This window comes from Takifugu flavidus, chromosome 10, assembly GCF_003711565.1.
Source record: "Takifugu flavidus isolate HTHZ2018 chromosome 10, ASM371156v2, whole genome shotgun sequence".
Taxonomy (NCBI): domain Eukaryota; kingdom Metazoa; phylum Chordata; class Actinopteri; order Tetraodontiformes; family Tetraodontidae; genus Takifugu; species Takifugu flavidus.
Genome location: NC_079529.1, coordinates 8,600,174 through 8,626,578, shown reverse-complemented (window position 1 = coordinate 8,626,578; position 26,405 = coordinate 8,600,174). Strand labels below are relative to the sequence as shown.

The window sequence follows — 26,405 nt, the reverse complement described above, 5'->3', positions numbered from 1 at the left end:
AGCCCAAGTCCTGATATCAAAGTAATTCAACTGTATCTTACAGTTGCACCGCTGATCCTGGTGCTCCGTCTCCCCATGCTTCTCTCCGGCTCCCCGCTTTCACGGGAGCCTCAACTCGCACCTCTCCAACAAAGAGAGTAGTGTTTGCTGAGGCGTCCCGGCAGCCAATCGCCGCGGCGTTGCCCCTGGAAACCACGTCCATCATCTGTTGAGGACCAATGAGTGGCGCGGGGCGGGGCGGAGTCCAGGTGCGCCTCGGCGTCCACTTGGCAGAGCGCCCGGGAGCCGCCTGTGGGCAGGAGAGTATCTGTCAAATGCGAGGTTCCTTTAATAAGAGCGACCAGTCCGGCTCCGAGAGTCATGGCGACCGCAGCGTCTAACCACTACAACATCCTCACCTCCAGCGCATCCATAGTGCACTCGGAGCCTGGCAGCATGCAGCAAGCCACGGCGTACCGGGACGCGCAGAGCCTGTTGCAAAGCGACTACCAGCTGCAGAGCAACAGCCACACTCTCAGCCACGCACATCAGTGGATCACGGCGCTGTCCCACGGAGAGGGAGCACCATGGTCGTCCAGCCCGCTCGGCGCGGAGCAGGACATCAAACCCGCGGTGCAGAGCGCGCGGGACGAGATGCACAACTCCAACAGCAATCTGCAGCACCAGTCACGGCCGCCGCACCTGGTGCACCAGACGCACGGGAACCACCACGACGGCCGAGCCTGGAGAACCACCACCGCGGCGCACATACCGAGCATGGCGACGACGAACGGCCAGAGCCTTATATACTCCCAGCCGGGCTTCAGCGTCAACGGGCTGATCCCAGGCAGCGGACAGGGGATGCACCACCACAACCTAAGAGACAGTCATGACGACCACCACAGCCCGCACCTCAGCGACCACGGCCACCCTCCGTCCCAACATCAGCACCAGCACCGACCGCAGAGCCACCACGACCACTCAGACGAGGACACGCCGACCTCAGACGACTTGGAACAGTTCGCCAAGCAGTTCAAGCAGCGGAGGATCAAGCTGGGCTTCACGCAGGCGGACGTAGGACTCGCCCTGGGGACCCTGTACGGAAATGTGTTTTCCCAAACCACCATATGCAGGTTTGAGGCCCTGCAGCTCAGCTTCAAAAACATGTGCAAGCTGAAGCCTCTGTTGAACAAGTGGTTGGAGGAGGCGGACTCCACCTCGGGCAGCCCGACCAGCCTGGACAAAATCGCAGCGCAGGGGAGAAAAAGGAAAAAACGGACATCAATCGAGGTAAGCGTAAAGGGAGCTTTGGAGAGCCATTTTTTGAAGTGCCCTAAACCGTCGGCGTCGGAAATAATCTCCCTGGCGGACAATCTGCACTTGGAGAAAGAAGTAGTGAGGGTTTGGTTTTGTAACAGGAGACAGAAGGAGAAACGCATGACACCTCCCGGAGCTCTGCCCGGGAGCGAGGATGTGTACGGGGACACGCCGCCGCACCACGGGGTCCAGACCCCGGTGCAATGAACTCTGTTGGAGCGCTCATCCAGGACACGTTTATCCTTTTTATTTATCCCCAAGGTTATATATAAATCACTGGACTATGAGACACTATAGTGGGTGTTTTATGTATAATAGATTGCAGTGAGTACGCCACAATATCTGCAGTTAATATCCGACAGATGGAAAATGAGCGAGGAGAGGACGTGATGTGTTTTTGTCTCTCCCAGAGCTGAAGGAACACAAGCCTGCGTTGTGCTCTCCGAGGATACATGCCCAGCACTGTGACTCCAGTCGACGCAGTTTCAAGGTGTAGCCCCTATTGTGTGTTGAAATTATACTTAGCCAGACAAAAAAAAGCAGCATAGATGGTGGGGGTGACAGGCTACCTGGTTTCAGATGAGCAGCTGAATGGTTTCCATTCTCCTCTTTACTATCTAAACACAGACCAGGTTCTTGACGTGCGTAAAAGGAAAATTGACGCAGAGTTTTGCAGCTTAGGCGGTCAGCACTGATGGTGGGGTAGGAGGGGTAGGAGGGGTAGGAAGGTGGGGGGGGGGGGGGGGGGGGGGGGGTGGGGGGGGGTCAAAGGAGCTGCGATAATGGATTAAACCGGAGGCCAGAAAAGGCTGCAACACCCGTCCAGTGGAGACCAGCTGAGGGTGAGCAACGCCTGAGTCCCATCTGTCAGCCAGGGCGCATTCACACACTGCTGGGGAGACGCAGCCATCCAGCGTTTAGTTTTTTATTTATTCTGACGGAGGTTATTATTATTATTATTATTATTATTATTATTATTATTATTATTATTATTATTATTATTATTATTGTTCATTTTAGCAGTTCAGGGGCTAAACTTTAGTAATTGGCCCGCTGATGTGATGAATAAAGAGAATGTGACCTCTGTCATCATCAAGCTATAGGACCCCAAAAACAGGCCATTCTATACATTTTCCATGAGCAGCCATTAAATAATCGGTATCTGCCCCACCCCCCCACCCCACCCCCACCCCGAGAGATGGTCCCGGCTCCAGGAAGGGCTCCGTGGCGAATGATTGGATTATTTGGCACTTTTCCACAGGATGGGCTTTACAGATTCAGAGTTTGACAAACGAAAATATGTCACCGACTCTCTCAGAACATTTGGATCTACTTTTGTAAATATTGTATAACTTTAAAAGTCATGGCTTCGTCATCCATATTTTTTTCTTCTTTTCCTCACTGGGCACTTTTTTGGATCGTTGTTTTCAAAAGCAGATTTTTTTTCATAGAGAAAACAGTCCTGTCTCATCACTGCCTTGTATTTGTGTGTTATTTAACGTTGATTTTGTTGCCGAATTTATGCTCTTTTGGTGTTTTCATTAGTTTTCGTGGCGCATTTGATTTACAGTTATTTTTTGTTTTTTATCTCTGTGAAATTAACAGAAATTGTTCATGTTTTTTCTCGTTTTTGTCCTCACTGAAATTACAAATAGATTGTGTTTCCAATCAAAACATATTAGTGCTTTAAGGATTCAATTCAGATTAGTGGATAATACTAATGTAGAGAATTGTCCAAGATGAATCAGACCTATAGAGGATTAAATCGGAGAGGATATCATGATTAGATGATTAGTGTGTTTAAAAGCGGCCTTTCAATTTATAACATTTATTTAGCGTCGTTCCAAAAATAAATTATTATTATTATTATTATTATTATTATTATTATTATTATTATTATTATTATTATTATTATGTCAGGTCGCTGCCATTCATTTCAGCCATTTTGTTGCTCTATGAAATTGCTTGTAGACGTTTTAATTTTATTTTTTAGCATCGTTAATGAGATTGTAATTTATTACACAATGACTTTTATAGATGACACAAAGTGCAAGATCTATATGAAATGAGACCGAGGGAGGCATTTTGATTTCTTTGAATTATTATTTGTAGGGGTACAGCTGTCTCGCTTTGCGTTTTGGTTCGTTTTCAGCAGGATTGCCTCAGACTAAACTGCAACAGCTGAACGTCCAAGTTGACATATTTCGTGCAGGAAAACGTGTCTCCGAGGTTTTTGTTCCCATTTCTGCACCCTCCTGATTTGTGATTCAGCTGCAGAAAACAACGAACGGGGACGTTTTAAACCCTCGTAGCTTTAATGAATCGATCCAGCTCAGAATTCACTGCTGTGCCATGTAGATCTGCAGCAATCCGGCGCTGTTTTTCTTTCTTTATTGGAGTCGTTGCTTTTGAACCATTGTTTTCGGGTTTGGGGGGTTTTTTGGGGTGGGGGATTGGGGGTTGTACGCCTATAGGCTATGTCACATTCACTGGATGAACTTGGGGTAGATAACGCAGAGGTGATGAACGCCCGCAGCTCCTTCATCTCTTGACACATGGACAACGGACTTGCACATTTTTTTTTCAATAATGGGGTTGATATTAAACAGCTTTTTTTTCCCAACGTGGAGGCTGAATGTATTTTGTTGTGTCTGCGGGGGCTCCTGGGTCCATTTGGACGGAATGAATCGCTGAGAGAAAATCGGGCTTTGTTTCCGCCGCAGGCCGCTTTGGAAATGGGCAGTTTCCACCCAGGGTGGGAGCGGGGGAGCCCAAAAATGGGCTCCGAAAGGGAGCAGGGGTCCCTCGGAGGGACGATGGGCCCCGATACATCGGTGTTTTCATTTCATTTACTACACGTTTCACTCCTTTATGAATTAAAAAATACATCAGAGCTAAAACAAAACGCCTCGTGGGGTTTCAAACAAAGAGAATTAGCATTTTAAAAGCTTCATAATACAAAAACAATGATGCTTTCTATTCCATTGTCTGTTGATCTGAGAGCTTTTTTGTGTGCAGCTTTGACCAAAAAGACAAAAACACCCTAATCTCTATTTTTTACGTAACGTGACCAAACCCGCGTCGTCTGCGTTAATTGTAAACCTCACCTTTGATTGGCTGATGAGGCTGAACCCTTTAAACCGGATTTTAAACGCGCCACTGTCGGTTTTAATGAACATTTGAACGAGGCGCTCCTCTCAAAACAGCCTGCTTTGAAGCAAAAAGGAGAAAAGTCGGCTGTAATATTTCTTCAGGGACTCATGGTGACAGTGACGTTGACTGTGGTGACCCTGATGGTCTCCCTCCTCTTCCCTGTGGGGTGTCAATTCACTGTAATATTCCCACAGGGACCTATGGTGCGATATTTATAGGGAATCTCTGGGAAATCTTAAACATTTCTTCTGATTTGGAAGCGTCAGTTGAAACATTCTTCCCTCCCAGTTGCCCTCTGAGGTTGCCCTAATGACGCTAATTGTAATCGGATTCCTTCTCCTCCTCTGATGGCTGCAACCGTGCAGGGTGTGAAATGTTTAGCCTGTGTGGATGAACTGAGAATGAGATTGATCGCTTCTCGGCAAGATGGCGTAATCAATAGATGATCAGTTATTGATGGCGAAGACTAACCGACCCGATCACAGACAACTGAAAAAGGCATGGCTCTATTTTACTGCGCCAGTTTAATTACACAGCTTGTTTTAATGAGCAGTTTTACGCATTTTGAGGTTATTTTGGAGGGGTTATTGTTTTTTTTCCTCCCATAAAAAATAAAATAAACCTCTTTATCAGATTAGTTTTATGTTTTGTGAGCGGACTGTGAAGGTGACCGTGTGTGACTTCAGCGCCGGTTGGTCTTCTGTGCATCATTATCATCTCCATTACTGGGGCTAAAATGTAGCTGCGTGGCATGAAAGTGACACCCGGAAACACAAACCCTCTCTGAACTCTGAAGCAGACTTCTGTGGAGGGCAGTAATAATAATAAAACAGCGCGCCTCTGCGCCCTTCAGCTGCTCCCTATACAAGGTGCAATTAATAGCGCATCGCGTTAATTACACCTTCCTTTTTATTTAGGTGACTTGAAATTTCCCTTTAGACTCCAAATAAAAAGGTGGAAAAAAGCTTCTTCACTGTTGTGGTTCTGTCCTGGAGAAAGAGAAAAGGGGACAAAGTCGGTCCTCTAGCGCCATCTAGCGAGCCAGCCTAAATCAGAGGGTGAGTCGTTATGTCATTTTATTGTCTCTGAGGGTTTAAATGAAAGAACAACATAATGAAGACAATTAGTTGGAAGTTCTAACAAATTAATGTATGTAATGGGATATTTAAAACAACAACAACAAATAGGCCGATGATGAACATAAGGTGACCGTAAGTTATTGCTGGGTTCACATCCTGTAAGGTTATTAAAGCAGGAGGGGAAATGTATTTTCATATTGACTTACAATTGTTATTTTCCTGTCCTTATCTGGGACTGTAAATTGAGTAATATTTTAATTAAAAGCCGTGTCGACAGGTGTAATTTAAACATGTAAATGAGAACAAAGATTCTCTTACAGGAACTAAATTTTCTTTCTTTTGAGTGAATTTACACTAGTAGGTGTGCAGTTTCACAATTTTGATTTTTTTTTGTGTGTGTGCATCAAATCAAGGCCCTTTTCATTTAAAAGAATTAAATGTCTGTTAAAACAAATGACTGCATTCTATTTCCATTTGTAGAGGCACTAAAATGACAATCCGTCAGATCATTTATATAAAATATATATAATCCAACAGCCTTCATGGTCAGAGATTAAATGATTGAAGCTCTCCAGAACCTCTACACCTACTAAAGTGGGACTATTTTACAACTTTTTGTTTAATGGAGCCTCAAATTACAGAAAATTATGAAAAATAAATCCGCAAGAGTGGTTTTTCTGCTGCTATGTTCCCGGGGAGAACCTCAAAGGAAAGATGGAGGCAGATTTATCAGGGTATTAATTAACTAAAAACAAGTTATCAAAACCATTTAACAGAGGGGTGAAGTGTTTATCATTCTAAAGTCTGGCCATCTTATAAGGTTGACGTTTGTGGTGCGATTTAAAAAAACAAGCCAAAATAACCCCAAGAAGTAATAAACGCGAAGTAAACGCGACAATTGTGAGATAAACAAGGAAGAAAATGAAACGACTGTATTAAAACCGGCTCGAACTCTCAATATGCTTCTTCATGGCTGTAACAAAACTGCACATTTCACCTCCCGGATTTGTGCTCCATCTGAAACCAAATGCCAGGACGTGAATGTGCATCCCAGTTAATCCAGCTCAGGCGCGCTGTCAACATCACGCAGCTCAGACTGTTTGAGGAGTCGTTAACACACACTCCTATCTGTGATCGGGACCCTCTCCGGGCTCCTCCTGATCCGCTCCGCGCTGAAATGAGTCTCATCTGCGAGCCAGCCGCCTTCATTTGAATGCTGCTGACTAACTGCAGGTTCTCAGAGAGGCTCCTGGCGTGGGCCGAGCAGACAGAGGCGCATTCCGGCTGGCCGAGGGTCCGGGGCCACAAGGGAAGGGGGCGCTTAGGTGGAAGTCAAGGTTTGACTGGTTCCAATTTCTGCAGCTTTCTGAAGATTCTTGAAGCAAAAACACAAAAAACTAAACCCCGTTTCAGGTTAATAATCAGCGCTGACGCTGCGTAAAAGCATGAAATAAGCAATCGGTAATTAACAGATAGGAAAACTTGTCGCGGAGGTGAGAAGAGCGCTGCACACAGTCTGTCTGATGGCACATTTACCCATAATCTCTGATCACGTAACGTAACAAGCTCACGTTTCACCGTGATTTCTTGGGGTCTAATTAATTTCGAAGAGGCTTTGGTGGCCGGCTGTGTTTATCCCACCGAGATCTTAATGCGTCTTTGTAAAGTTTCCCTGTCAAACACGGCGTCCGTCTCCGAGCCCGTTTGAAGATGAATCAGCCTCCTGTATCAGTCACTCATTCCCATCTACACCCCCCTTCCCCCCACCCCCCCAGATAACAGCGATACCAGCAGAACATCATCTCGCCATTTGACATTGTTGTTCTTCAATCTCACTCGGATGCATCGCGGGCTAATTGCAGTTTGCACACTTAAGTACACAAACGCGCGCGTGCGTTCATTTGCAAACGAGTTATTGTTTAATTATAACTTCACATGAACTTTGCTGATCAGCGGGGCGAGTCGTGTCTCCCCTTCAGTGCGTAATTATTCAGGCTGTAATTGCTCGGCCTGTTTGTAAAACACGCTCGGCGAGGCCATTTCAGACACCTCCCGCCTCTGATCCCGCGCGACAACGCCCATTAGCCGCTAAACGGGGGGGTTTTGGCCGCAGATGGAGGAGAACTTTACACCGACGGCCAGCCAATAAAGTTTACGAGTAATATGAGTAATGTATTTGCATCCAGGGGTCCGATAATGGGCTTCATGTATTACACTCCACAGGGCTGAGCTTCACTGCACTCTGCCCCTCAGCTGCGTGTGGAGCTTTGCCCCCTTGTTCTTCCTCAGAACCCAAAGGCTCCACAATAGTCTCGCTCAGACATGTTCAAAGCAGAGTCCAAAGCTGATGAGGAGGAGCTGATTTTAGGAATTGTAAAACAATGTCACTAACCAGGTCCAAAACCTGGAGATTCAGTAGAGCAGATCCAGAAATCCAGGAATCGTCTGTGCGATTTCACGCAAACAAACGTAGGAGAATAAGTACATAAAGAGCCTCAGAAGTCGCCCAAAGAAACTTGCAGGAGTTTAGTAGTGAGCGCTGCGATGAATCACCATTAAAAATAGGACAAAACGGTTTCTTTATTTAATTTTAGCCGGACAAACATGCTGCAACGGGAAACAACAGGTCTGGAGACATCTTGTCTCAGAAGCGAATCGACACAGGCGTCAAGTAAAGGTTGGATTTCAACCGCGGTGCCATTTATTTAGAGGAGCTACACCACAATATCACACGTATTTGCTTTTGTACACGGTGACAAGATGTACAAATAAAAACAGCCGTCCTCGTGGATTTGAAGGAGCGTCTGCCCCGCCACAAAAAAAGCTACGGATGGATTAAAGTGCTGAGGCGGATTTGAAAAACTTACTGCTGACATTCTCAGCATCCTTTAAAAGAAAGGCAACAAAACAAGACAAAAAGAAGGAGCTTTAGACACAGCAGCGGGAGGACTGTCAGGCACGTCGCCTTTATTAGAGTCTGAGCCGTGGAACGAGGCGGGACACGGAGCCTCATCATGATGGTATCACGGTGAGGCCTCAGACCACAGCGCTGCAAAGACGCCTTTGTCTGCCCGGGTGCTGCTTTATTTGTTAAGTTGTGTTCTGGTGTCAGATGTGGTTTGTAGATGGAAAGGGTTGTTGTTGGGTTTTTTTTAAACAAACAAATAAAGAACGCCGTGATTGTCCTCGCTTTTTCTCTCCGCTGTAGTGGAGCCGCAGCAGATACAAGTGCTGCCATCTTACCCTGTGATGTCACCTGCAGCCACAGCGGGTGGACCGAGACGCTCGGGACGACCCAGGTGCTCGGCGCCTCAGCTTCGGGGGGGGGGGGCTCTTCCGTCACCATCCTCTGACCTTTCCCACGTTCACATCATCGTTGCTCAGGATCATCGCCCCCTTTCACGCACACCCGCAGCAGAATTATCACACCAGGCCTGGAAGCTCTTGAAAGACAAATAAAAAGCCAAACTAATTGCTGTGAACCCCCCCACCCCTCCACCCCCCCTGTAAGTATCTGTCTCGTGTAGGAGTGCGACAGCGAGAAAATCAAACTGTAGAGCGGAGCGGAAAGCCTCCATGAATCATGTTTGTGTCTGTGCACGCACAAGCGGCGGCGGAGTTGTTGGCTGAGGAATAATCATTGGGGAGGCAGTCAAAATTAATACTTCAGCTCAGTCCGCCTCATTCTCAGTCATTAGGGCACATTACAGGGCCACAATATACATCATTAAACCAGGCATAAACAATTCATTAAAAGGCCGTTAAGAAGACAAGCTAATGTCACTTCTCTCTGTGGCATCGATAGACTGCAAAGTGGCAGAGGGTTAAAGCAAAAAGGATCATTTCGCCAGCGCTAACTAGTCACTCACCCTGACTAATGGCTTCTCTGGTTATTGTGGGCGAGCCTAGACTCTTCACCCAATCGCCCTGCTGATGGAGCTGCAGCCTGATGCAGGAACTCACTCACGGTGTCAGCGTTGACCTGGTGTTGATTCCAGCAGATGCCACTTTGTCGCACCATTGCTTCTCACAGTGTCCATATTGGGGGGGGGGTGAGGGTGGAGTGGATCCATGCAAAAAGCATCTGCGGCTAATGTCACCGAAGCAATGTTGTTGAGCTACGGCAGGTTTTTTTTTTTGCACCTTAGCTTCAACGGGACAGGAAACAGCAGAAGGATCGGCCGAGCTCGGCCGAACGTCCGAGCAGACGTTCGAAATGACTTCAGGCTCCGGAGATATGAAGCTGGATCCACCCAAACCCGGAAGCAGCAGTCAGAGAACTAAGGAACGCTTCAGTATGAAAGCAATTCTCTCAGGTTGGAAATTGTGTTAAATATTTCCCAGTGCTAGACTTTTCGGTGTCAAATATTGCACTGGGAGCAGGTTCTCCAAAGGGCAACACTGGAGGAAAAGCAATACTTAGAGATATGTGTAGATACACATCTGAGGTATAGATTTTAATTCAAATTTCCATCAAAAGTTCGTTGGACTGGATGGAAATGGCATTTTAGCTGACAGAGATAAATAAAGCCCGTAATCTCTTCCTGTTGGCACTCTTTGTGCCGAGCTCAGCAAAAAAACACACACCTTTGCACAGGAAGCAATCACGCCCTATTGTTTCAGAGCCAGAAAAGAAAGCACGCGCATTTCCTGAAATGAGAATGTACTTTATCACACAGGGAAAAGCAAATAAATATCATGTTGCATATTAATGACCACATTCAATTTACAGTGTAGCGTATAATCTGGTCAGTGTGACCCTAGACCAGGTCTGTGCATGCTACCGTGGGTGAAGGGCATACGAGCAGAGCACTCCACAACATCTGTACCACACCACATCCAAACACAAGTATAAGGCACGAATAACCCCACAAGTAGCATGTGCTTCAAAGAAAAAACAACTTTAAAGTTCCTCTCCCACAGCGCAGCTCTCGCCTCACATCTTTACAACTTTAAATAATCAAGAGCAGCGACACATTCTTCAGTCGTACGCGCCCAGAAACATTCTAAATCCCTCTGATCAAATGTTTCCTGCCGCGTCAGTGAGGACTCACAGGCAGCTCAGGCAGCTGTCGTCGGCACAGCGGACTGGTAATGGCTGCAAATGTGCGCTGGTTTTTGGGAGGAAAATAAAAAATATATTAAAATCAGGTATTATAGTAAAAGCCCTGAGTCACAGGTCAAACACCGAGGTCGCATATAACTTCACCCTCACCCTCAAATTAACCCACAGCACTCTTTCCAAAGGCAGATGGTCATGTTCAGCAAGAGAAAGGAGTAACTTTGGTATTTTTAAACCTGGATTCTATTTCTTCTCCTGTTTTATCAGCACGGTGTTAAATAACAGGCTGGGGCGTAATCTTTCATGCACTCAAAAGTGCTTGATTTTACCTCCAACGGGCTCAGTCATAGAAACCAGCAGTTTCACTACTGTGTAATAAAGGTTTTGCCCATTTTAACTCAGCCAGTATATAAAAAAAAAGCTTTTCAGGAAGTAAAATATCAAAGTTACCCTTTCAGTAACAAGTTGTTGAATAGCAAGTACAGAAAACTGTGCGTGCGTGACAAAAATGAAAGCTGACATCATGCAAATGAATTTTCAGTCAGTCATTCACGACAGCCAAGTGATAATTAGTGAAGATCTTCTCTTCTGTTATTATTAACACAGGTCTGCCTGACTTGATGGTCTCTGTTTTACTTGAAGATGCTGAATGTCAAACAAACCAAAAAAGGACAGAATACAACATAACACTCTGCTTAATTAGTCCCACTGCAGTTCTAATGATTAAAAAGAAGAAAAAAAAGCTCACGCTAGCCGATGACTGCACCTACGTGTCAGTTTAAGTCCGAAATCAAATAATTCAGTGGTGGTTAAATATTTACAGAAGCAGAGTCACCACACTTTATGCAACCACTTTTTTTTTTTTTTTTTAATAAATTGTGCCATGTTGAATCAGATCCGAGTACTCTCCTACCTCAGAACCAGAGCAGGTCGAGCGATTCACCCGAGTTCTGGTAACTTCTACAGGGTTTCACAATCGTGGCGTTGGGGCTGCTTGGAACACTAAACATCAATGTTGCTCAGACCAGATCAGAGAATAAACCTCTGCTGATGCCAAACTTGCCTCCCAGTCCAAATATTTGGTTTGGATCGGTTTATCATCTGTTTCAGACTTAAAAGATCAATGTTTGATCAAGAGAACCATTGATGGTTTAACCCAAAGCATACGCACTCATCCCCGATGACCCGGGTGCATGCATTAATGCCAATTTGTGTCCGTATGGCTGCTGTATGTAGCAGCATTAACACTGAACTCACTTCAAGGTTTGGTTTGTGTGTGTGTGTGTGTGTGTGTGTGTGTGCGTGTGTGTGTGCAGGTTGTCAGTCAGACAGGTTTTGGGATCATTCCGCAGCCAGGTCACGTTTGATTCAAGCGCTTATTTTCTGTTTCTAGGTTGACATAATGCCTTCAGAATAACAAGGATGCGTTCAAAGCATTGCATTCTGAGAAGGCACCAACCACGATCAACATTACATTTCCAGCTTTTCTCAGGTTAAATCCCACACTGGTTATGTGCTCTGGTTTTATATTAAAAGGTGTACAAGGCAGAATTGCTCACAAATCCCACTCTTGTTTTTATGTCTAGAACCCAGGCAATTTCCAGGCCCGGTGCTGCTTGGCAATACATAAACAGTATCTCGTTTTCTGGGAACGATGCAGCAGTGCTACAGCACTGACCCCAATATCAAGTGTCCACTGAGAAAAAAATTAAACTAATCGTAATCCTGCAAAGAGGAGTCTGTCGCCATTTGAGTTCAGCCGGTTAATCCAAGAAACCTCATCACCCGGGACAACGGCTTTCTTTACCGCCTGCAGGAGAAAGATCCAGCGGGTGATACAGAACCGGGGCGGGTCGGCAATCTTTTACACCATCTGACCCGACTCGCCTTTGCTTTGGTGCTGAATCTGCTGCAAAGAGCTCGCTTTCTCCTCAGGCTGGGCGATGAAATGAGATGACCCCCTCCCCCCACCTGAGGTCACTGAGTGAAGCTCTTCTTTATGGACACATTGGGGAAGACACCCGAGAGCTCCTGGACGGCTCGCGTGTCGATCTGCGAGCAGAAGGAGACGTCCAGGAGGAGGAGCTGTGGACAGGACTGGAGGAGCTTCTTCAGGGAGGCGGAACTCACCAAGCGGGTCCCTGTCAACACAAAACATCACACGTTACAGAAGGGGTGTGGCCAAAACATGACCATGAGCGTCCCCACATTGCAATGTAGTCTGACACGCTCCTACTCAGTAAGACTCGAGTTTCGACCTCACCCAGAATGTCGAGGTGCTGCAGTGAGGGGCAGCAGGTAGCCAGAGCCTCGATGTCCGAGTCACAGACAGTGCGGTTGGCGGTGAGGAAGAGTTTGCGCAGGCGAGGCAGGCCGCGGGCGAGATTCTGGAAACATCCGGTGCTGCTCTGAAGGGTGGGACACCAGCCCAGGTCCAACTCCTCCAGCATTCTGATGAGAGCAGGCAAGTCCTCAAGTGTTCAGCTTGGGCTCCTTACAGCTAAAAATACTGTTCTCTCAAAGCAGAACCCACCTGCAGCCACTGACCAGCTCCAGCAGACCTCGATCGGTCAGGTTCCTGCAGCGCCACAGGTCCAGCGAGCGGAGGAAGCTGGAGCGAGCGGCCAACATGCTGGCGACAACATCGTAGTCTTCAATCTGCAGGAGAGAGAGGGGCGGCTTTTTTAACACCACCTTCAAACATTGAACCAACTCTGGGAATAACTTCAGCGCGTTTGTGAACCACCGTCAACATTTTTGATCAAACGTTTGAAATGTAGAGGTGATAAACATCTGATGTCCAGCCCGTAAATGCACATGGCTGTACATGAAGGAATGAAGGACATCTCATCCAACCCCCCCCCCCCACACACACAAAAAACAGAGCTCTGTCGGATCACCTCTGCTGGAAAATAAATGAAACAGTCTTTCAAGAACAGATTTGTGTTTGCGAAGCCGTTATTGTTCTTTGGTGTCTGGTAATGTTGTCCATATTTCATTCTTTCATCCCAAGATGAAAAGCAAAGAAATGCAATTTCACAGCCTGTGCAGGCTCCTTATCCGTAGCAATGACACAACGTTTCAGAGCTGGCCGCAGATGGATAATAAAACTTTTGGCTTTGTGAAACCCCAGCCCCGAAAAGTTGAGTGCCCATGTAAATGATTTGTGAAACTTTCGAACCCACATGTAAATAAAGTCAAGCAGAAAAAAGTAAAGACCGTTATGTTTAGTAGCCTTTGCTCTACCAGCTGAAGACAAGTTGGCAGATAATCAGACAGATAAAGCATTGAAAGCATCGGTGTTTATTTTACCAACACTTCCCTTATTGCTGTAAAAGTTGGGACAGTGTATTTGAGGGAGGCGAGCAGAACAGTGTTCATACTCACCATGACACAGCTCCCAAGGTTGAGGTGTCGCAGCTCAATGCAGAAAGTCAAGATTGTCAAAATGGCTGTTTGCTGAAAAACAGAGAAACGCCAATTGTTGTAAGAGTAATTCCTTTCATACTGTAGAATTTAGCACAGACTGAGGTGAGATCCTGCCTACACTACTCAGGTAACACTTCCTATCTTTCTACAATTCAGAATAGAGAGCATCCTGGTCTCGTGCAGCTGGAAACGGCGAGGACAGGCACCTCTCTGTGGCACCACAGCCTGGATAGAGACGTGGTAATTCAAGATTGCAACTGCCAACACGTGCACCTTCAGTGGCAGCAGAAAGTGTGAGACATGAAAGTGAAAGTCTTTCTCAATGAGTGTGTGTTTGCTCCGGTCTATCTCCGGCATCTTATGAAAAAAAGAGAAGAAAAAACACCTCCCTTCAGCAAGCTTGCCTTTTTAATTAGAGCCGTGACAGGGTAATGACAGCTGAGATGTCAGGGGCTCAAAAAGACGTGCAGCGCCTGCACGCATGGTGGGAAGATAAATAAATAAGCGGAGCCCAACTGCACTGCAGACAGCCTGCACAGCTTCCTGTCCTCACTGCTGCTCTAAAACAGGAGACGCACCAAAACACAGGGCTGGACTCTGACATAACTGAATCTGAGGGTGTGTGTTTAATACAGGCTTGCTGAGGCTATCGGTCGTCCTTGAGCTTTGCACACACAGACGAAACTCCTGTGGAAAGAGCCATTATTGCAGTGCTGCTATATGTGGTCAGAAAAATGGTGATTTAGGATTCATCTTTTATTATGGGAAATGTGATTTGGGGAAGCTTTAATTAAAATGCACCTTTCCAGAGCCTCAAGTAAGCTATTTATATACCTCTTCTGTGAAGGTATTCATTTAGAAGTCAACCACAGCAAATGATTGCTGTTAACTATTGTTCATCATCATTATTGTTCATTATTTGTCACAAATAAATTGAAACGAGAGGTTTGCTGTCGTTACCCCTCCCCAATTTTAGTCTTGTAAGTTTGAATCAATAATCAGATTTTCCAATCATGTTCTCAAAAATACAGTGCTTATGCATCATTATGGATGATTAATCAGATGAAATATAATTTTACACACTATCCAAATTGAAGCACAACAAGGAATAAAAATATTTGAAATGAGACTAATTGACACAAACTGGGAGTAATCATTAACCAAGCAGCAGGGTTATGATATATTACCTCTATTTTGGTCCGGTACAGCACCAGTCTGCGTAGGCGCGTCAGTTTGGAGATGTGTGTAAACGCGGGCGGTTGAAGGCGGTCACAAGAGGACAGGTTGAGCTCCTGCAGGCCAGGACACGTCTCAGAGATGACCTCCACACAAGCTTCATTCAGGAAATGACAGCAGGATAGTTCCAGGCAGACCAGGCTGAGCCCACAGGCCTTCAGGAAGCTGGGGGGTAGAAATCAAAATTCCTCCAGCATCAGTGAAGTTGCTGAAACAAAGTTAAAGAGAAATGCATGTTTTCTATAGTCATCCAAGGTCAACACCTGACAGTCTGACCTGCTGAAGCCGGTCAGGGTGAGAGCCCCGCGGTTGCCGGTCCAGGACAGGTTGAGCCTCTGGAGGAGGGTACAGCGGCTCTGCAGGTGTCCCAGGGCGGCATCATTCAGCCGGGCCCAGTACGGCTGCAGGCTCAGCTGGGTGTACTGCAGAGGGTCACAGCAGTGCTGGTGCAGCAGCTTGCAGCTCTGGGCCAGACGGCTGAGGTCTGGCAGGGTCAGATGGCTCAGTATCAGCTGGATGAGCTATGGATGGAAGATGGGGAGAGGGGTTAAGAGGGTAGACAGAAAAGAGTATAAGGAGAGGGAAAAACAGAACAGCAATCATAAGATTAGGGAAGAAAAGACAACAATAACATGTAAACTGTGTCTCCTCTTCAAGCTTGTCCAGGACATAAACCACTGCCCAGTAACACGCTGAGACGAGATATTTTTCACCATATGAAGAGTAAAGATGACTCCTCTGGTGTCAGTGTCACACTGAATTAACAATGTCCAGGCTGGTATCAGCTAACTGATAACAGCTATATTGTGTTCCTGAAACAAATGCAGTGTGGTTGTGAAGACTGTTGCTAATGGCTGCGATAGGAACAGTGCCTGACACGCGCCTCAGACAACATGCGCATGGCCTGAAAATGGCGGTGTCGCTCATGTGAAGTGGAGAAATGTGTCTAGACCACAGTGTTCATGTGCTTAAATAGCATACGGGTCAATTAATCATGGCTGACGCATCAGCAGTTGTTAATGGAATCCAGAACAACATTCATGACAGCTAAAATATGGAACAGTGCTACTTCCTGATGCATTAAACTGCATATTATGCACAGGAACATTCACACTTCCATTGATCACACTTCAGTGTGTGTTCAATCACCTCATAAGGGAGTTTGTCAAAGTAGCCACTGCCGGCCCCTCCTTGTCTGAATGGGCCTCCCACATCAGAAAGCTCCTCCTCGCTGTCGCTCAGGTCGCTGATATCGATCATGGGCATCTTGTAGAGGGCCAGCATAGGTCTCTCTTTGACGCCGCGCAGGATGACAGCATCTAGTTCTGTGTAGTAGTTCAGCAGAGAGCTGTTCACCTCCAGACGCAGCAGGTTTGTGGGGAAGTTGATATGCTTGATGGTCGGGGAAAACTGGCGAGCTTGAGGTGTCAGTACCTTGGTAGGCTCCCCTGACCATAGCACCTCCCACCTGGGCAGAAAAAGGTTTCTTTTTTTCTGTATAAGCCACAGGTTCAAGTACACCTACGGTGTATCATGCCCTCAAAATATAAATGATCCCTAAAATGGAAATAAAATTCTCCTAAGTGTGTCTTTGCTGTCCTGATGACAGGGGGCCTTACCTGACATCAGTAGGGGGATTCTGGGAGAAGGGGTTGTGAGAGCAGGCTAGAATCTGGACAACTGCTCCAGGGTAATACGTCTCTAGCACGTCCACTCCTGTAGGGTAAACTGGCTCCTCAAAGCCCACCTCAATATAATCCTGGCTGTAGAATCCTTTGGGTGTGCGGCGGAAAGGTGGCGGCGCGCTGGCACACTGCTCCCACCACGTGCCGTAAGCTCTGAACAAAGCCGTCTGGGTGAAGTCCCCTGAGCTGGGGTAGACGTTGGGCACGCCAGCCAGGTTCCACATGGTATAGGACATGCTATTCTCACTTCCATAATGGGAGCTGAAGTCCAAAACCTCTTTGGCATACTGCTCCACTTCCACGCTGAGCGGCAGCACCGCCCGCTGGCTAGACTCCACAGCCCGCCGGCTAGTCAGAGCCTCGCCTCGGGTCCCACTCCTGGAGCGGCGCCGCAGACAAATATAGTAAAACATGCTCAAGAGGGTTAACATGGGAGCAGGGGGGAGAAAGAGGGGCTAAAGGGAGGAAGAGCTTCCATCTACTGGAAGCATACTGTCTGAGGGGCTGAGGTTGTACAAAGTGCAAGCAACAGGTCCGGCTGCATGCATGACCTGCAGGTTAGGCAGAGACAAACAAATGTGTGAGACACAATGCTGATTTCTTTTTAGTATTTAAGTGTCCAGTCCCAACACTGACAAATAATGCATGATAGTTTATAAAATGTGGAAAAAAGCCAGCTAAATGTAAGAAATAGTATTAACACAAACAAGTCGGATACCATCAGGTTTTATTTTATCCAGTTTTTTAACCATTAGTAGTTGTCATGGGGATATATCTTACAGGCACATAATATAAATATCCACCTTCAGAAAGTTAAGACTTAATTGTACAGAAACAAACGCATCGGTATCAAACCCTGATCCATTTAAGAGCTGTGTGCCATTATAAACTTTAGAACTACAGGACTTTAACCTGCGATCAAATCTACTCTAATCAAACATCCAATCGGCTTTGCCAAATAAACCGCAAACACCAGATGACAATTACATCAAGCGCGTTCATGGGTACTCATTAATTACTGAAACGCTGAGGAGCAAAGAAAAGTTCGTCTATTCTATTACCGACGTTGAAAGTCCTCTGGTGATCTCGGCTTCTCTGCGGTTTTCAGTGAATTGAGTAAACTAACTTTAAAGGCAGCTAGAGGGTGTTAAGCTAGCCACCACAGCGACAGGATTCCGTTTCCCCCTTGTACGGCTGAAATGCTGAGGAAAAAACCTTAGGCGTTCCCCTGCGGGTTAGCTCCCGTTAGCTAAACTGTAAACTGTCACCTCAAGCATATGGTCGGGTGTCCATAGGTTGCTAAATGTTATTAGCCTGAGTTAGCTAGCTAACATACAAACAAGCGGAGGGGCCATATTACAGCTGTTAGCTTCTGTAGCAAGCTGTGCTAAGACAAAAAGGAACGCTTTAAACTTACGGTGAATTTAGAAATATTATTCCATTCATGAGGAGAAATCCTCTTCTTTTGCCTTTTCTTTGAATTTTTTTAAACCACCTAATAGAGTCCTCTTTTTTCCTCTAGTGGTGCCTTTCCGTGCAGTCGGAAAATCGCCTTATTCGGCGAGTGCAAATTACAAAACAGTCAATATGTGGATGCTGCCATTACCGAGGATTACTCGGTATTGGCAATATGTCAGTTCGAAACGGCGCAAAACTGTTTTCTCCAATCACGGAAAAAGCGAAAGCTTCTCACCACCGCATTATCTTCATTGCATGGCTTTAGAGACGTGGTTAAAGTTACTACGTACTATAAATGCCCACCGTTTCCGGGCACCGAAATGTCAACATCCGGTATTATTTATTTATTACCTCCGCCCAGGAGCTATTTTGTACATTATTTTAACGGGTTTGATGATAATATATGGACATGGATTAAATCTGCATCTTAAATACGGTGCACAAGAAGGCCAGTAATAATTTACAAAAAATAAAACTTTCCTTGAAAAAGGAATCAGATTTTGAAATTTTCGGTTTTTATATTGTGAAGTCCCTGGGGTTATTGGAATTGGAAGGCTAAAATGGAAACGATGTCTTTGATGTTACTTAAAAATAATCATCACATTGTGTGCAGGAATTGACTGAAATGAACTGAGTTTTGGATTATTTGAGACTGCCAATCTACAGTAATCTTAATACAATGTTCAGTTTACAAACAGCAAAGTTTGTGGAACACAAAGTTGGAGGTCTGATTTGTAATGCTCTGCTACCATCAGCATGTTTCCAATTTTCCAGCAGGAAAAGTGACATCCAGAATGATGCTTTTGAGAAAATACACCATTTGTGTGGGTCCAAGCACATAAATAAACATAAATTACTTTTCTGAAGGACAGAAGTTGCTTCTGTGATTCTGCAGTTTGACAGATTCTGCACTTTAATGGTGTTTGTTTAGAACGAGTCGATACTAAGGACAAAGACAGAATCATTCATCTGCAAGACGCCAAGACAACAAACAGCCATGTTACCACCATTTACTGTGACTGTTCAAGAGCTTGTTTATATTAATACTAATGCTGTCACTATGTTCGCCTGCTCAATCTCCACAATATAATAGACTTCTACTTTTTTGCATTAAGATGAATCATAATTTGAGCTCTCATTAGCTTCTGAATTTCTGTAACCCAGTGTGACTAAATCTCTAAATTTTACTTATTAAATTGCAAGAAGCTTATGTTAGTGTTTGAATATGTTAGATAATTGAGAACAACACAGCCTTAAACACACTCTGTGAGGTTCCTTAGTGATGCTCACAGCAGCTTTTTTTCACTTTGTCTTGATTGATCTCTTGTACTAAACTGGTTTGTGCAGCTGAGACTGTAACAGAGACGCGCATCAGAGGGAAAGGATGCAGCACCCCACCGCTTCACACATCCGTACAGAGACACTGAGAGCGTATAAACAGCACCCGGCCGGATTTAGAGCTAACAAGATGGGACCATGTGAATGGAAGCCTGGTGGGGGCGCCAGGTGATTGACAGGCCGGGTCGCCGTCAGCTCCTCCAGGCAGGCATCAGCGAGCAGCAGTCCTGCCACTGTCAGAGCTCTGTTCTGGTCCGCTGTGCCTCACATACATATGCACGTGGCAGAGGACGCACACACAAACACACACGCAAATGCAAATGAGGATGGACACACACATGAGCGGATGCAAAGCCATTCGCTTGTCCATTATATTGGGGCGCACACACACCCGCACGCACCCTCCCACTATGCCCCAGCTGTCAAAAGCCAGTTAAATGACGAGTCTCCTGCTCCGCTTCCTCTTTGCATACAGGCCGAGGAGCCGGTTATTGCCTGTATGGAGCAATATGTGTGCATGCCTCCCTTCCAGCTGCAGCACCGTCAGCCCACATGGGAAATTGTCTCATAAGGCTCCGGGAAGATCCACACGTGCCTGCACATCTTGTGATAGACTGTAAGATTTGTGATTTGCTCATACATGGTCAAGTTATAAATCAACTCTGGTAGGTTTGAGTTCACTGGAACTATAAACTTGGCTGGGCAGATGGGGACAAGTCATATTCACAAATAAATCTGGGGCTCCCAGATGTCAGCAGAGCAAATCCTCAATAGGAAGTAGCTGTTTTCCCCCCACCTTTCTGGGTACCCTGCACACACCAGTGTCCACTTTCCTTCAGTCCATCTGCCAGAATCTGAATTGTTTCTCTCTGCGAGAAAATCCAGGAATATTCCAGCTAACGTCCTACAAATCCTTAAAATCAGCTTCCTTTTGAATCTCCTCACTTTACACCTGACCACACTTGATGAAAGGAGGGAGGAAATGAACCCCCCTCCCCCCAAATCACCAGCGGAGTTTAATTATGGCACCATTCACAGTTTCAAATGATGATTAGCAATGAGACAAAGGCAACATGGAGAAAGTGGAACGCTAAAGAGGGCACAATAGTGCCGACCCCTTGATTATGCATAGCTATCAGGTTATATTTGTGTATAAACTGCAGTGTTTACTGCTGTACATCTTTTCATTTCGTTTTCAGTGATAAATATATTCATTACACATTTGTGCGTCTTCGCTTCACAGGAAGTTTCGCTCAGGTCTGACCCCCAGTCACAGTCTCACACTTTCCAAATGCTTTTCGCTGGATTGCAAAACTTCTGCGGCTTTTTAGTCGTAATGACAGAATCTGCAAATATAATTACTCCTTCAAGGAAACCCAGCCAGAGATAGCGGAGGGAAGCTGTCATCTGCTATTGTTTTGCAGTCCGTGTCCTCCAAGTGAACTTCAGCGACCGACAGTTTAATTGGTTTCGGGAAATCGGGTGTGAAAAGGAGTCACGACCTTGATCTTTCTCCCTGATAAGTGATTTTTTACCCCCCCCAACTACATACAAACAGACCGTGTTTGTGTGTATGTGTGAAAGTGAGTTGGGAGGGAGGCAAACAGACACAGATTGTCTCATTTTATTGTGTGTTTAGTGGCTGATTAGAGGCCTAATTAAATACAATGTTGGTGAATTTAAAGGCGAACAGAGGAGACACTGACCCTGCGACATCTAACGCACCCTGGGAATAAAGAGAGTCAATGCACATGGGTGGAGAGATGCTTTCAGAGACTTTGAGCAAACAAGAATCATCAGAAGTTTGAAACCAAAACCGCTTATTCACTGCTCGCCCCACATGACAAATATTTACACGATGGGAGGAAGACCCGGTTAAAACCTGTTAAAAAGCACAAATGTGTGCTATTGTTGCTGGCCAGAGTATCAGGACATGCTATGAAGATAACTTTGTGAGAAAGAATAAAGCTGTCAGGGACACTGGCAGTAATTGACCCTCCAGGTTTATGTTGATATAACTGACGTGCATCAAACAGTAAATACGAGAGTGTGAAGGTAGCCGAATTGATCGGTTTCCACCAATGCTCCTTCATAAATTTACACAGCGTTTTCCAACCGTGTTGACACGCCAGTCTGCAGAGTCGAATTTATAAATACAAAATCTAATCAAACAAGTGTGATGATGTTCCCCGAGGAGAAACTCACAGAGTGGATCGGCTATACAAAAACATTGGAGGAATGAATACATGAATGCATCAACAATTAACCCAGAGTATGCATTATTCAGAGATGACGCTCAGCTAACAGACACAACTTGCTACCAACAATGATCTTCACTAACTCATTTAGTCGTTTATGAGGACGACTCGAGATCAGCAGGTGCAGGATTAAACACTCATCTCTGCATCATGATGGGTTTCCTTTTGGGATCAAGTTCAATGAATTCTCTCATTTTTATTTAGCTTCAGTTACATGATGAGTATTTAACAGTCCAAATACTGCTGCAACTCACTGTGTTTGAAGTACGCAGAGGCCTCCTCCATTCCTTCTACAACTCAACAGCCACAGTCTCAGAAAGACGGCAGCTATGTAAACCATTCCAGAAAATAAATAATAAAGGTATGCTAGGTGCGCGCGTGAGGATGAAGTGCTACAAAAAGTGAAAAAATGTTTTTCCTGTGGTGCTAATTCAAGGACTCTGACAAAGGAGGCAACGCGAGAGGTGTGTACCTGAGAATATGACATACAGTGTGTGATATAAGCACCGCTGCAGAATACATTTGCATACATTTCAACAGATGTCACGTTAAACTGCCACATAAATGGCTGCAGAAAATTGCAAACATCATAAATGTTCTGCAACATCCAGGTAACACCGAGTATTTCTGTTGCCACTGCAGACCTGACTGTGTGTGAGGCAGGCAGGGGGAGGGGTGAGAGTGCACAGTACCTGTGCGTTGTCAGCATCATTATCAGTAATCTACACCAAGCAAGGAAATTGTCTAAAATGAGCCCGACCGCGGCGGCAAATTCTTTGATTTTCATTTAGCTCATGTTCCTGCTCAGGCTCACAGAGGCTGTATCACATGCCGCCCCCTCCACCACCTCCGCTGCAGCACCCCCAGCACCAAAGCCCACCTTTTTTTTTTCTCTCTTTTAATTCCCCAACTCTCTCATCCCCTCTCCACCCCATTTTTTTTCGCCAACAATGCTCCTCTTGCCGCACCGCCCTGCTCTCAACAGGCTTCTGTGGAATTTATTCAAATATTTTGACATTTCGCCTCCCCTCACTTCCCGAGCAGAAATGATTTGTGACAGCTGGAGATGGGCTCGGTCGGAGGAGCTTCCTCTGACACCCTGCCTTCGTCTCCCCCCCTCCCCCCACCGTCCTTCTTTGTAGAAAGGCCGATTTTCTTTTTTGACTAGCATCTTTTTATCCCTCCTCCTTTATTCACCGCTGCTCCTCCTGTCAGCTGGTGAAGACCTTGAAAGCGCCTCTCATTTCTTTCCGTTTGACTCCACAGTGTGATAGACAAACTGGGTGATATTCTTCCATTTGTTGACATTTGGTGTTTGCTGTCTTTTTTCTGTGGCTTTTGCTCAGTGCCCACCTACTGTTTGATCCTGCACTGACACCGTGTCTGGCACCTCAGAGGGTAATCCTCCTCAGACTGTTGTCTGAATCCTTCCGAGGCTGCGGTGCAACAAAGTCCCTCCGTGCGCTGCTGTTTAACCAACGGTTTATTGATCAGCTCACCAGTGAGATCTAAACCATTGCAACACACCCTATTTCCCCCATTTCTGCCGGGACGCAGCGAGACGGTGCATCAGACCACAGCACAGCGCGCTGACAACAAAGACCCCCATTTGAATAATGCTGCTCATTAGTTTGGGGACAGGCCCTTTTTCTGTTGGCGCCTGTCCCTGGTCACTTTGCACCACGGCAAAAGACAAACACACACTCGACGCCGGGCCTGTCATCCATCACCGCGCCGGGAGAAAAGGTACGGGGCGCCCAAGACAAATGTGTCTATTTTTTCTTTCATTTCATCTGCCATGATTAGACATTTCCTCTTGTGGAGAATCACAGCGACCAAGCCAGGAGAATAAAGTGATGCCAGCTCTCACAGATTACACGGTACCATCTGTAGAAAGAGCTATTGAGGGAAGATCTGAAAATCCTGCATCGGCTTGAGCAGCTGGAAATCCTTTGTCAGCTGTGGCACTGGCGCGCCGAACAATCACAAACGTCCTGGTGCACGAGACGAAAAGCACTCAACTGTACAATTTGTCAGTCAGATCGTGCACTCTCGCCGCCTGTTCTGGTTTAGCATTTTGCACGATAACTCTCAGTTTCTAGGAAACAGCTGAATGGGAAAATGTTGCCATGCCTGTCACCATATCAAACAGCAGCTCTTTAGCTTAGCTTCACACAAATGACGCAATGTAACAGTAGCAGCGTTGTTTCCACGCTAACACCCTATAGTCTCTAGCATTAATGGTGGATGCGATCAGGCCTTGGCACTAACTGGCACCATATTTACTGGGAGTGGTTTGAGCAATATTATCTGACAAATCCATCCACAGGAATGTCAGCGAGCATGTCTTGACAAGAATTTAATTAATCACGGGGTAATCCTGCAAATGATAATCCTGAAAACTAATTCTACTGGAAAGGAATACAGGAATATCAAAAGTGTTTGAACAGTCCTGAGGAAAATCCAACTGTAGCCCTATAAAAGGAGAAAATTAGTCATCTGCCAAGGACAGCCGGAGCTAATAAGTGTGTAACATGATAGAAAAGAAAATTAGTTCATAGCTGTCATCGTCTTGATGAAGAGGCAATCAAAATCAAAGTGAATCATTCCGTGAGGAAGATTGTGTTTTGGAATTCAAACGGGCAATGCTTCAATATGACAAATCAGCCGGTGTGGTGCATGTTGATTGATTCCATCCATGAAAACCTAATAGATTTAGCTCTCTGTGAATTTGGCTCTCATTAACCTCACAGCGTTTTCATATGAGGATGCATTGGAGGCATTTTATCCACCACTCAAAGGCAATTCACTGGGTGATAAATCCTTTGGCTTATCTGGCTGCAGGTGACAGCCCGGCAGAGCGCCGCAGCTGACTGGGGCACAAACACCAAAATGTGCACGGAAATGCGCGCCCGCAAACACTGACGCGCCCATTTTGCAGGGATGCGCATTTCTTCCAAAGGGGTCGCCATGGTGACCCCTGAGCGGGTAGGAGTAAAAAAAGAAAAAAGCTAGTGTGATCCAACCAGAACCGAAGACACGCTCCTTGACCCGGGCGGCCAGCCGCGACAGAAAAATCTTCCTCTCCGCTTCCCGAAAGAAGAAAGAGGAGGGGGAGAAAGACAGAATTCAATTACACAGTGGAAAACCACTCCTTGCCCTCTGGGAGTGATATCAGCACCATTTAAAAGTCTGATTACTCACAAAACCAATAACATTTTGACTCCTTGGTAATGGACCAGTAGATTAGAAAATTTAGATTACATTTAACTGCCTGTAGATTCTCATTAAAACGCTACCAACTAGTTAGAAACAATAGGTAATTAAGTGAGTAATGAAGCGCGGTAGCGTTAGCGCACGGCGGCTGCACGCTTCTCTTGTGGGACCAAGCCTTACTTTGCTCTTATCCTCCAGCAAAGCCATACCAGCATCTCATTTGGGCAATACGACATATTTAATTAGATTAATGAATTTCAGTGGCGTCTCTGCAGGGTTGGTTATGCTCCTCACGGTGACAGTATAACAACAGATTATATATTAGAGGAGGCCTGCGCGCTGCAGGCCGGCTCCTGCAGGTCGGTCCCTCGACACAGAGCTCAGGTCTGCGCCTGCTAAATTGGCAAATCCAGCTAATCGTGCGCAAATGTGCTGCAAAAACTTGGAGAAAACGGCAGATTTTGGTTAGCAAACGCATACCTAGTGAATTAAAAAGGATTGATTGTAACAGTGGGGGGACGCAAGCCGATCCGAGAGGGCCCAGGGTGATAAACAGGCTACTGCACATGTTTGGCTTTAAGGTAGACTCTTGGTGTTTCTGCAGAGTGCATGAAATGGCATGTCTTTGGGGCTGTAGCTGAAGTTTCAGCCTCTTCAAAAGCAGCAGATTCTGTGACACCATATGTGATTATGTGTTTTATGTGTGAAATATGCAAATGGTACCATATTCGCATGAATGCCATAAGGATTTCCGGATTTCTTTCTCCAATCTGAACACTTCTGCATCCCAAGTCTTCCCAGTCGCTCTATTCCTGTAGACCTGAAAAACAAAAACTTTACTTTTATAATACCTTCTTCACTTACTGCTTTCAGAGCATTCCACATCACTTTAAGTCTACCCCATTTTTCTCCACAATTAGACACAGACCTGCAGGAGCACGCTACTGAAATCAACAAAAATGAAGACATAAGCAAAAAAGGAATGCGGCACATAGTTGCCAGCTTGCAACAGCACGCTCTCTAACACCATTTTACGCAATAAGTCCAGCGCTTGATGTCGTGTTTTGAAAAATGTTCGGCCTTTTTGTTGTAATACACTTCCCTCTACAGGAAAGGGAGAGAACTACACCCCGTCTGAAGCGCAGCGCTGTCACTGATGTCTGGTACCTTCTGCTTTCACAGCACTCCTCTCATT

At 45.8% G+C, this 26,405-nt stretch overlaps 2 protein-coding genes across 7 annotated transcripts; one reads left to right on the top strand and one right to left on the bottom strand.

Annotated features, from left to right (window-relative positions):
- Positions 1–144: 144 nt before the first annotated feature.
- Positions 145–9,831, top strand: pou3f2b (POU class 3 homeobox 2b). 2 transcript variants are annotated; one of them, XM_057046375.1, is made up of 2 exons: positions 285–1,269; positions 8,737–9,831. In XM_057046375.1, exons 1-2 carry the CDS (start codon positions 361–363, stop codon positions 8,776–8,778), a joined length of 951 nt encoding a protein of 316 aa, XP_056902355.1. In that variant the 5' UTR covers positions 285–360; the 3' UTR covers positions 8,779–9,831. The 2 variants fall into 2 exon arrangements, with proteins under 2 accessions (XP_056902354.1, XP_056902355.1); XM_057046374.1 differs by lacking the exon at positions 8,737–9,831 and having other exon boundaries at positions 145–3,919.
- A 343-nt stretch (positions 9,832–10,174) lies between these two features.
- fbxl4 (F-box and leucine-rich repeat protein 4) lies at positions 10,175–26,011 on the bottom strand. Of its 5 annotated transcripts, XR_008952498.1 has the most exons (10): positions 18,358–18,698; positions 16,875–17,491; positions 16,405–16,723; positions 15,532–15,776; positions 15,207–15,420; positions 13,978–14,049; positions 13,124–13,248; positions 12,854–13,041; positions 12,478–12,731; positions 10,175–10,639 (listed from the first exon to the last, which is right to left on the bottom strand). XR_008952498.1 is itself a non-coding variant. In XM_057046372.1 (9 exons), the coding sequence occupies exons 2-9, from the start codon at positions 17,369–17,371 to the stop codon at positions 12,568–12,570; spliced, it is 1,824 nt and encodes a 607-aa protein (XP_056902352.1). In that variant the 5' UTR covers positions 17,372–17,491; positions 25,934–26,011; the 3' UTR covers positions 10,175–12,567. The 5 variants fall into 5 exon arrangements, 4 of the variants coding, with proteins under 4 accessions (XP_056902352.1, XP_056902350.1, XP_056902353.1 ...); XM_057046372.1 differs by lacking the exon at positions 18,358–18,698 and adding an exon at positions 25,934–26,011 and having other exon boundaries at positions 10,175–12,731; XM_057046370.1 differs by having other exon boundaries at positions 10,175–12,731.
- Between the last annotated feature and the right edge of the window lie 394 nt (positions 26,012–26,405).

Bases quoted from the DNA above. Each gene is read 5' to 3' on its own strand.
- pou3f2b (XM_057046374.1), top strand. From the start codon at position 361: ATGGCGACCGCAGCGTCTAACCACTACAACATCCTCACCTCCAGCGCA.
- fbxl4 (XM_057046372.1), bottom strand. From the start codon at position 17,371: ATGTTAACCCTCTTGAGCATGTTTTACTATATTTGTCTGCGGCGCCGC. The intron at 16,724-16,874 runs GTAAGGCCCCCT...TTTTCTGCCCAG, and splicing joins AATCCCCCTACTGATGTCAG to GTGGGAGGTGCTATGGTCAG. The intron at 12,732-12,853 runs GTGAGGTCGAAA...TTGTGTTGACAG, and splicing joins GCAGCACCTCGACATTCTGG to GGACCCGCTTGGTGAGTTCC.